Source organism: Hesperophylax consimilis, chromosome 10, assembly GCF_061612785.1.
Source record: "Hesperophylax consimilis isolate HC1 chromosome 10, BYU_Hcon_1.0, whole genome shotgun sequence".
NCBI classification, from domain to species: Eukaryota; Metazoa; Arthropoda; class Insecta; order Trichoptera; family Limnephilidae; genus Hesperophylax; species Hesperophylax consimilis.
Genome location: NC_142845.1, coordinates 26,102,839 through 26,114,626, shown reverse-complemented (window position 1 = coordinate 26,114,626; position 11,788 = coordinate 26,102,839). Strand labels below are relative to the sequence as shown.

At 39.9% G+C, this 11,788-nt stretch overlaps 1 protein-coding gene across 1 annotated transcript; it reads left to right on the top strand.

Moving 5' to 3' along the window:
• Positions 1-604: 604 nt before the first annotated feature.
• Positions 605-11,583, top strand: Gug (arginine-glutamic acid dipeptide repeats grunge). The gene has a single exon (XM_089636768.1). The coding sequence runs from the start codon at positions 960-962 to the stop codon at positions 6,369-6,371; it is 5,412 nt and encodes a 1,803-aa protein (XP_089492894.1). The 5' UTR covers positions 605-959; the 3' UTR covers positions 6,372-11,583.
• The last annotated feature ends 205 nt before the right edge of the window (positions 11,584-11,788 follow it).

Here is an 11,788-nt window from a genome sequence, read left to right as displayed (position 1 = left end):
TTTTTAAAAGTTATATAAATATTCAACTTAAAAGAATATTATTATGCTTAGCTTTATTATTAATATTATTAAGGTATGTGACTAAAGCCTTCTTGTAACTATATTACGTGCAATCGTTACAAATTCTGAGTAATTATTGCCAACTGCATGTACTCTAGGTTCAAGTGAGTATCTAAATGACTCAGTCCTGATATTGTTGTTTGAACTTGACCTCCTTCCAGTAAATAATTAACATGAGAAAAATAAAGTAATATTGCAGTAAAACAGTAATTTTGTTAGTGAGTGGTATCTCAGGTATTAAAAAGGTATCGGAGGTTTTTAATTTCAGAATAAAAAACAATAGCTTTTTATTTACCTGTAGGGCTAAAGATAGGTAAAAATAGTTTATTAGTTGTGATATGAATCTTATTTATGAAGAAAAATCTGTTAATTACTTAAGTCAACGATAGAAATCATCCCCCTCCAATATTTTCCGAAATGAAAACGTCATTTTCCAGTCAAAATTCGTTGGCATCTTTTTCTGAATTGGTACAATGCTTACAATAGTTGTCTATGCTTATAAAATAGTAAATTGTCTATGATCTTGTAACTCAATCAAGCTAAACAAAAGGCTGTCGGAGTCCATTTCGTCTAGTTTATATTGGATTGCACAAAACATATCCGATGTTTTATTTACTTTGTGTTTCGGCTTTATTTTAATTGTGACCCAAGTTCCGTGTTGTGTTTTAATATAGTTTTAAACAATGAATGAATCATTAAGTCGCGGTGTAGGGGTGGCCATTAGTAAATCTGTAGTTTGGCATTTACATTTTATCTTAGTGATTAAAGATGATGGGATTTTGGTAAATCGGTGACTTTCGTTAGTTTTATTACCAATGAGCAAACATTATATACATTTGAAGTGATAAAGTGAACGATTTCGCTGGCTCTTCTCTTCACATGTAGTGCCGGAAGCCGCAATGGCCCAAAATCAAGGTGAGGTCCGCGTGAGCGGGCCCAATCAACCGCCTAAAGATATATATGCCCGCCTTCCAGACATGAGGGGGCCAGGCGTGGACGAGGCCAGCCCCGGTGGCGAGGAGCTACGCTGGATGCCAGCCCAGGCTAGCGACCGCGACCTCGTCATGTACCTGCGAGCGGCGCGCTCCATGGCAGCCTTCGCGGGCATGTGTGACGGTGGCTCCCCGGACGACGGCTGTGTCGCGGCTAGCAGGGATGACACCACCATCAACGCCCTGGACATCCTACACGACTCGGGGTACGACCCCAGCCGGGCCTTGCAGGCGCTTGTCAAGTGCCCCGTACCCAAGGGCATCGACAAGAAGTGGTCAGAAGAGGAAACCAAACGCTTTGTCAAAGGCATCCGACAGTTTGGAAAGAACTTTTTTAGAATAAGAAAAGATCTGCTCCCGCACAAAGAAACTTCTGAACTCGTTGAGTTTTATTACCTTTGGAAGAAAACTCCAGGCGCTAGTAATAATAGACCACACAGAAGAAGAAGGCAGGGAGGTGGTTCTCTGCGGAGAATCAGAAACACCAGGGCTGCTCGAGGCGGAGCGCGAGAACCCCCCGAAGCTCCCCCACAAGATGCGCGGCCCTCCCCCACCCCGCAGAAAGAACTTGGAGAGACCAGTTCAGTTACGGAAGATGACAACTCTGAGGAAGATAGTGATTCCCGTGATGCTGGTGATTTGAACAAATCTGAAGTTCGCGTTCCACCCGAGAGTCCAGATGGATCTCCTGCCAGAATGAGAACGAGAAATAAAGCTAAGGAACAGACGACTCCCAATTCTAAGCGCACACGTGAAGGAAGTGATCAGGATGATACTACTAAAGCCAAAGTCAAGACCCCCAAAACCCCTGCCAATGCTGACAAATCATCTAGTGCCACCTCCACTGAGAAAGACAAAAAGAAAGGTTCAACTAATGGTAAAGTAGATGCCAGCAAAGTAAAGAAGCGTATACCGGATGAAACAGAAATGAATGTCCTCGTTGATAATGACGTAGGAATTTTCAAGAAGAAAACTACCGATCGTTCGGAAAGTCCGACTGAGAGCTTAACAAATGACAGTGGTTCGCTAGTGGACGATACCGAAAACAATGAAATTGAAGTGGACATACCTGAGTTTGGTTTAGTAAAGAGTACAGTTCCCGAGAGTGTAGAACTTGTGAAAGTGGATAGTAGTGACAAAAGTGAAAGTTTGGATGTAGCCAGCATTCCTAAATTGGATGATAATAAATTAGAGTTCTTGAACCACACAGATGTAGATAGTGCTTCCAGACACGACTTCTTTTTCGAAAAAGAAGCTAAATCACCAATGGAAGATGTTAAAGCCGATCCTTTGTCAGATGAATTATTAGATATACAAGAAATAAGTGCCGAAACGAAGAAACTGACTATTGACCATAAGGTGGAATTGGTCATTCCTAAAATAACCCCATTGAGTACAGAACCACTAGAAAAAATTAAAATCAAGGAAGAAATAGATGAATCAATTTGCACAATTCCTAAAGATGAATTTATCCATGATCCCCTGGCACAAATATATCATCCCCAATCTATGAATGATAAACCTAACTTGCCAGACATGCCTCCAGGTTACCATCCTGATATGGGGCTCTTTAATCCTAAAGCTAATATTAAGATTGAGAACACTTTAAGTAGTCAGCATTACGGAAAGGAAAACATTCTTAAACCGGGAAAAGATTATTCTGGAGGACTGAATCCTTACACTTATGGTCCTTCTGGCATGCTTCTAAATAGCGACCAGAACAAGCAGATGATCCCACACACTATGAGCACAGTCATCAAACTAGAGCCCAGGGATGACACTCCTGATGCCAAAGGGCCTACCCCCTCCGAGACGGTGTACACTGCTACCATCAGTAGCGGGATGACTGAGCAGGGTAACGCCAGGGTCCCCAGTCCCAACCTGCAGATGAGAACCCCTCCACCCGTGCAAGGACCCATAGCCAGCCATCCCGGCATCAGAAGCTGTAATCCTGACCCTTCCTCTCCTAGTCTGTGTCAGGATTCTGATCCTAATACTGTAAAAGATTTGGATTCCATGGATACAAAGCCTCCAGATATGAGCCAAGTTAAAAAACTTGAAATGGTGGGCAGCAGTCCACGAGGAGCACCCCCACCGCTTCCCCCTCGAGGCGAAGGATCACAACACAGACATCCGCTGGCTATGGATGGCTCCCCGTCCGGCGCTGGACTGGCCCAACATCTGCCACCCATGTCAATGGCGCAATCGTCCCTCTCAGGCCTAATGCAGCAAGGCCCTTTGGCGGCCATGGGTGCTCCGCCTTACGGATATATGCCCGGTCATATGTACGGACACCATGGACCCCCCCCGCCAGGTCATATAATGGATAAACATCCTGGCTCCCTATCTCAACCTATGGGGCCATCGCACTCTAGCATCCCTCCACTGAGGTCTTCCCCAGGTTTGGCTCGAGCCAACTCAGCAGACACTATGATTCCGCAAGATTTGAAAATAAAACTGGAAGTTCCGGACGCTGTGGGTGCGCAGATATCTCCCGAGACAAACCAAAACTTATCAGATCCTCTGCAGTCTTTAAAAGAAGTCAAAGTGCCGGGGTATTCTGGAGGACCAAATGCATTATCTCTTAATCCTCAAAACCCAGATAATCCCTCTGCTAATGAGTCTGGCAGCAATAGACCTCCTAGCAGGCCCCATAGCAATAATGGAGGAACCTTCTTAGGGCCAAGAATAGATAATATCAAGAAGGAACCTGATTATGTCCACCAAAGTATGCCTAACCAGGGTAACATGGATGCTCCCATTGCACCCGCTCCCATCAAAAGTCCTCACACTCCCACTCCAATCAAAATGCAACCTGGTCTGCATATGAATTCCAATCCACTATCCACAACTCCTCCATTCTCCAGACACCTAACTAGTCCATCCCAATCCCGTCAGATTTCACCTTCTCCCTTACAACAACCTCCTGTGTCACATTCTGCTTTGAACTTGATGAACCCTACTCCCATGTCTTTGCCTACAACAATACCCGGGCCCGTGATGCACTCCTCTCAACACGGGCCTCACCCCCACTCTTTCTCCTCCCCACTGCACCACCCCCACCACCCCCTGCTGCAGCACTCCCTGTTTGCTGCAGCTGCGGCGGCTCACGCCATGCACCCTTACTACCCACACCCCCATGCCGGTTATGGCATTCCGTATCCGTATGCCTACGGGCCTATGCCTCAGCCCCACCCCATTCCTCCCATGCACAACCCTCACAATCCCCCAGTGAGCACTCCCGGCAGACACGAATCTCCGATGGCACTCAGCAAACCATCCGCCTTGGAATCGGCCACCATGATGCACTCTCACCACAGTTCCAGTTCGTCAGTTACCTCGAGATCCTTAAGGGAAATATCTGAAACTACCGAAGACCTACGAAATCCCAGTAATTCCATAGAAAGACATCAGATGCACGAAACTACCATGACTCAACACCATTCAACAAGTCACCATAGTTCAGTTCATGCTAGTTCAGAGAAGTTACCGAATCAAGCTGGGGCCAATCATTCTCTTACAATATCACATTCAACTTCCAGTAGTTCTTCTCAATCTATACAGCATAAGATACAGCAATCTACTCAGCAGAAGCCAAATATCCATACCAGTTCCCCTCACGGCCACTTATCTGCCAGCTTATCCCAAACAACCAGCACTTCTTCCAGTATCAACCTGGCCAACCAACATGCCCATCACCATTCCCACCTGCATTCTCATCATCATGAACGATTATCACCTGCAGACCAAATGTTGGTTCGACACCATCCTAAGCTATTGCCTGGAAACCCGGGCAATTCACACCACCTTATGATTCAACCACCCACGTTGGGGCATCATATGGCTTTGGGAATGCCCCCAAGCGGGGGCTCTAGCTCCTTGGAAAACTTAAGGATGCACGCTCAAGCGGCGGCTGGTCTCCAGCAACATCCCAAGCCGGGCTCCCCACATTCCCTGCCCATGGGACACTCCCTTCATCGCCAGGGTCGTCCCATGCAGGAAGACGCCATGGATGGTCCAATACTTAAGCTGGAAACTCCTAGTCAACCCCCTGAAGAGGAAGAAATACCCAGCCCCGCACATATCCCCCACGGACCGTCTCCTGAACCTAAAGTAGAAGATACCGAGTGCCATAGATCGCAATCCGCTATATTCTTACGCCACTGGAACCGGGGAGATTATAATTCATGTACACGAACAGACTTAATATTTAAACCTGTACCTGATTCGAAATTAGCTCGTAAAAGAGAAGAAAGGTTAAGAAAACAAGCCGAGAGAGATCGAGAAGAAAGAGAAAAGATTGCTCAGCAAGCCCACGCTAGAAAGATATCTACACCTGAAAAACCTGACACCAAACCTCCTTCAAGAGGCCCCTTAGAAAATGTTCCATCTCCTTATGGGTTTTCGAGACAGGGGTATCCTGATACACCCGCTCTCAGACAGTTATCAGAGTATGCACGACCGCATGCAGGCTTCAGTCCTGGCAACATTCCCAGGCATTGCATGGACCCTATGCTACAGTATCAATTGACCTCCATGTATGGCCCTGGAGGGGCACGCGAGAGGATGGAACTAGAGCATTTAGAGAGAGAGAAAAGAGACCGAGAAATCAGAGAACTAAGAGAGAGAGAACTTAACGACAGGCTCAAAGAGGAATTGATGAAAAACACCAATGTAGGGGCCCGCATGGACCCACACTGGCTGGAGATGCACCGCAGGTACGGGGTCCCTCCACCGCAGGGAGGCATTCCGCTGCACCAGTTCGGGCTGTACGGAGCAGGTCCCGGGCAGGCCGCCCTGTCCCAGCTGGAGCGGGAACGTCTGGAGCGCCTGGGCATCCCTCCTCCGCAGCAGGGGCCGGGAGGGGGCCCCCAGCACCCACACCATCCGCACCACCCCCACCACCAGCTGGAGGCAGCGGAGCGCCTGGCGCTGGCTACCGACCCCATGGTACGCCTGCAGATGGCGGGCATCAGCCCCGAGTACCACGCGCACACGCATGCCCACACGCACGCGCACTCGCACACACACCTGCACTTGCACCCGGGGCAGCAGGCGGCCGCAGCGCAGGCACAGCAGGAGAGCTGGGAACGGCGCCTAGCGCACCCCGAGCTGCTGGCACGGCCGTACGCGGAACAGCTGGCACACCAGGCCGCCGCACACGACCAGCTGCAACGCCACCTGCTGCTGGAGCGCCACCATGGGGCGCACCATCCGCACCACCCGCCCCCGCCCGAGGACTACCTGCGTCACCAGCAGCGGGAGCGGGAACTGAAGGTGCGCGCCCTCGAGGAGGCAGCTCGAGCAGCCCGCCCCTAGTTATCCAACTAACAACACTTATGGCTCATTACTTTACATTAGTATGAATAGAATCGTGAATAATAATTATTTAAGATTTGTGTATTTATTTTTATTTGCTTTTGTTTTTTACAGAACATTTTTATGTATGCAAAAATAATTGTGAATTTGAAAACCCAAACTCAACGGTTACATATTTGAAATAAACAATGAAGATTTGTGATCATTAAACCTTTGAAATGATATTATCGTAATGCAGGTCAAACAGGTTGTTTGCGAGCCTTCCCGAGAAAAGTTACCCAATTTCGGCATTCTTGTGCTCGGGAATGCCATATTTATATACGGAAGTAAAATAAAATGGTACTACACCAAAGGTGTTCAATAACAACTAAGAAATTACACACAACACAAACAGTCTATGTATTCTTTGTTTTACATATTTTTCTCATTGCTCAAAATGTTTTCACAAAGTTAGTGATTTGAACCGAGAATAAGATAAATCAACATTATTATTAGTGATTCCTCGATCTGTCAATTGGAAACAATCTATCTGATAATTATTAAATCTCAAGGCCTGCCTTTTTATAATGTCTAAATAAGGATTATTCTTTTTCAATACATGCATATGCATAAACACCATATTTCCATTATGTGCAGTAGGTACCTACATTCGATTTTTTAATTTGAAATATCTATCAAAAGTCCATTTCAATTCAAAATTTTGTTTTTTTGAAAAACCTCAATGAAGTCACAGAATTAAATTAATTAGCTCTAATTTTTTTAACCCCTCAAGCTAATTTGTTAGCTTTCGAGAACATCTCTTATAGTCTCATAGGAATCTTTGTATCAACTGTTTATAACACTGTATATTCAAATCTAGAAGTTAACCACAGAAGAATTAAAATGTGCCACTTTATGAAACCAAAGGTTCCGACTGTAATTTTTCATTAAGGACGAGTTGTTTCGGAGAATTTGAACAATTCATCAAATTTCAACGTTCATTTTCAAGTTCTGTGAAAGATTTTTTTCGAGTTCTGTTTTTATTTCAGTTCTGTCAAGCAACTAGCCTATAATGATAAAATAACAGAACTTGAATAGAACTTTCACAGAACCCAAAAATGAACGTTGAAATTTGATGATTTGTTCATATTCTCCGAAACAACTCGTCCTAATTGTTTTTGTATAAAATGATGAAAAAAAAATGAGGTGACAATAACGTTTTGTAATACATTTGTCATACTAAAGTGTGTGTTTTTATAAATTTTTTCACTATCAGTAATTTAAGTTACAAAAAACGTAAAGTGAGCCATTTTAATTTATTTTTCAATGTTTTCCTTCCAAATTTTAATATTTCGAACAATATGTGTTTATTTCTAATAATACAATTTGAAAGCTTATTTCATTATCTTTCGAAAACAGTTTTTTAGTTTTCGGATACATTTAGAAATATTCCATCTTTTTCCACCTTCTGACAGAATATGCCAGAGGCCTGAGGGGTTAAATATGCTCAGTTTATTCCTGTAGATTTAAAGTATTTCAACAATTTAATTGAAAATTCACCCAAGTTTGGCAACACAAGTAGAAGAGAATTATCTATTCAGAATAAGAACATAAAGCAAATTTGGTAATATTGTACAAAAATGGTATTATAATTGTTTGGGAGGTGCAGAAAAAATGGTATTTTAATAATTGTTTGGTAGATGCAGAAATAATTGTTTGGGAGATGCAGACAAAATGATACTCTAATTATTGTTTTGGGATACAACTAAAGGTACCGTAATTATTCAGAGTTACAACAAACGATTCTAGTAGAAATGTGAACTCTGTATTGATCCACATGTATATTTCACGCATAATCCGCTGTGATCTCCATCATACATAATGCAATAATATTTTAAGGAAAGTATGTATGTTCAATATTAATAATTGTACACTCCCGCTTCTTTTAGAAAAAATTATCTAAGCTATTGAGCCTTCATTTGTTTTCCGATCTGGCGAATTGATTTTGAATTTGATTTTATCTGCTGCTGTTGGAGATAAACTATTTATTCTTTGGCAAAGAATACAATGGATTATTATTTGGCCCACTAGGGTTATTTCAAATCTAAAATTATATTGGACATCAGAGTTTATTGAAGAAACAGTGGCAAACCATCAATGATATCTCTATATGTATTTAAAAAAAATCTAAATCTGTATGGAAGATGGTTATTTTTGGTAGCCCACATGCTTATTTCACATTTTGTACCACTTTTGTAATATTTGGAATCACTAATCATAGAATACATAATACTATATTAATTGGGTTACTTTAAATTTGTAATATTAATTGTGTTTAGATTGCATTGTTTTTGTTTCTGCACAAAACCAGTAGCCTACAAAGACGGAATAGAAATTGATTTTTCGATAATGGGGTATTTTCACTAATTTTGAATATTGTTAAAAATGTGTGGAAGATTTAAAGTTTATAGTTAAGTTCTGATTACGATTATCATACTAAAAATATGTAATTATTAATCTAGAATCGCACATTCTGAAACAGTTCTAATTGGCTACAACGTCATTATGACATAAAAATGCCACTGGCTGGTAAGACGGCTGTCACCAACATCGCCCGGCGTGACGTCAACGCCACCTAATTCATGAATAAAAACGAACATGTCGTTTTGGCGGCAAATTGATAATGGCACATTTCAAATCATAAGAAGTTTATTCGTCAACATATACCTTCACCATCGTAATTTTTTACTTTTAATAAAAAATACAGTGGAAATACCCTATTTCGCTATCAATTATTGTTTTTGTAGTCAAATTCAATTTTTTAATTGATATGTATTATTACCAAATGTATACCCTTCTAATAATTCAATCTCACAACAGTTTGTCGTATTTTATATTTATGATCATTCATTCTATCTTTTTCATGTGGTTTGTCATATTTTGTGGTTGTAATTACTTTGAATCTTCTTATTTATTAAAGTTATCTTACAAACTTAAATTATTATTTCCTAAACAGAAAATGGAATTCATTATGTAATTTTATAAACTTGCCAACCGCACAAAGTTCATAATCAAATCTAAAATGCCGTTTTGTTTTGTTACCGACTGCATTATACTGCTTATATTTTACTGTCGGCTGACCATTGTGAGTTATTTTTATAAATCGACTGCTTTAAATTGAATTACGCTAATTCGAGATATAAGTCATATAATCTGTTATCTACCCTAAGTCTAAATTTAATAATTACATTGATAGTGCTGTTATAGACACGTTATCAATTTGATTATTAGATGTAGTAAGTCAAGTCAAAATGAATATTGTCTCCTAAATATTTGACTAACTTGAGTTGAGTTAGCATAATTCAATTCAAAGTGGTTGACATAAATAAACCACTCACTAGATCGATATCTTCGAGCTTTTTGTTTGAAACAAATTGGTCCTAAAAAACCATAGATATGCCAACATATAGACAGTAAAATTCTCATTTGGAGCCTACTTATTATAATATATACACCAATGAAAACTCTGAAAGTTTATTCCATAGACGTTCAGAGTTATACCCCCGTGGTGGTTGGAATCCAACAGGACTACTTTTATGGATGTCAGGTGATGAAAACCCAAGTGTTCTTTATTTAAAAAGTAAGGATTCTTTTCATCTGGTTCAATTAGTTAAATTACAAAAGCTACCATTAGAGTATTTACTTAATTTGCATTGGATATTTCAGTTCCATGAATGATATATATATGTGTTTTTTTATTGTGTTCACCGTAAGATACATAGTATTAATATTTTATTTGGTGATACCTGCAAGTTTCTTCTATCTTTATAAGTGATGCGAGGTCTCACTTCTTATTTGTATAGAATATGGTCACAATAAATATAACCACGGATTCAAAATAATAATAATAATAATTGTACATTTTGTTCATAGTTAAATATATTAAAGACAAGGGTTAGAAAGTAAGCACGATTTTATAAAGAAACAGCCGTAATATAACAAGGCATTCATGGTAATATAGACGTAGTGTGATGTGGGCTTCTTCAAAATCGTCGATTTTCCTTTGTATTTTACGATTTTATTTTGTAAGAATTTTATTTTAATATTGAAATAAATTAGGTTTTAATATATTTTTCTTGAATTTAAAGTACAGAGGAAGGGTACAGGGGAAAAACACGAATTGTCATGTAAAAATCTAATTTCAAAATTTCCCCTAACCATTTTAATACCACATGCATTTTTTCACTGTAACTAAGGAAAAATCATGTTTTTTCCACTGAAACTAAGGAACAATAATGGTTTTTCCTTGGTAACACTACATGTTTTCGCTGCAATGTAATAATTACCTTGAAGTTTTTAAAATCTATATGATATATGTATATATAACACCTGTCTGTATAGTGAAACTCTCTTATAAGGTTTTTCACAGGACCGGGAAAAAAATTGAGAAAACCTTGTATGTGGAATTTTATTTTATTTTATTGCATTATAAACAGTCTATATAAATTCATATTTGACAGTGTTGGGAAGATTATATTGTTGACCAATAAAATAACAACAAAATAATAATAACCGTGACCAGTGACCGAAAAAAAAACTTTTCAAGTTTAAAACGGCTTTACTTATCTCGGCACCTTACCAGCGGGTTTTCATTTATGTAGAGATATCTTTTGAGAGAAGGTACTTATAGTAAGGCAGTTTAACTCAAATTCATTTTAATCAAATGATAAAATAAGTTTTTCCTCTGTACCCTTCATATTTTACGAATATACTGAAATGAATCACATGTTTAGTTATATCTCGGTTGTATTTAAAGGAATATCGAACTAAATAATTTAATTTGAGGATCTGACCAGCCTTGGAACATAATCCCGGGAAAGACAGTTCCCCCGATTAGTGGAGCTGAGATGGACGAGTGATTAGGTCCACCGATTAGCTTACCGGCCTGTAAATCAGTAGTGAGACAAAGATCGGAAATGGTTAGGTAATATTATTATGTGTGCTAGAATTATGCGATGTAATTTATTTTTTGAACGAGTATATGTTGGGAATTAGTCAAATAATAGGTCCCATCAAATTTTGATTATGTTTAAAATCAAAGTGACATTTATATTATAACAAAAATCATTTTATAGACACTTTCGTGTATTGATAAAGATTATTTAGACAATAAGATTTATTTGATGTCTTAGTGCTTTTGTGTAAAGGTTCTTACTAATATATGTGACATTAAAACTAGGGTCTTGTTTTATTTTAACATAACCCTTATTTACAATATGCAAATAATTGGATTCTTGTGAGATTGACGGATAAAACGGTAAATCAGTGGAACTAGGGCATCCTTATTCAGACCTGGTCACTAAACATAGGTAAAGCCATTTTGAGCTTTTTCATTTTATGAATAGTGATCTCACCGGTGAGAGGCACTTTTCAGTCTG

Coding starts and splice junctions, on each gene's coding strand:
- Gug (XM_089636768.1), top strand. CDS start 960: ATGGCCCAAAATCAAGGTGAGGTCCGCGTGAGCGGGCCCAATCAACCG.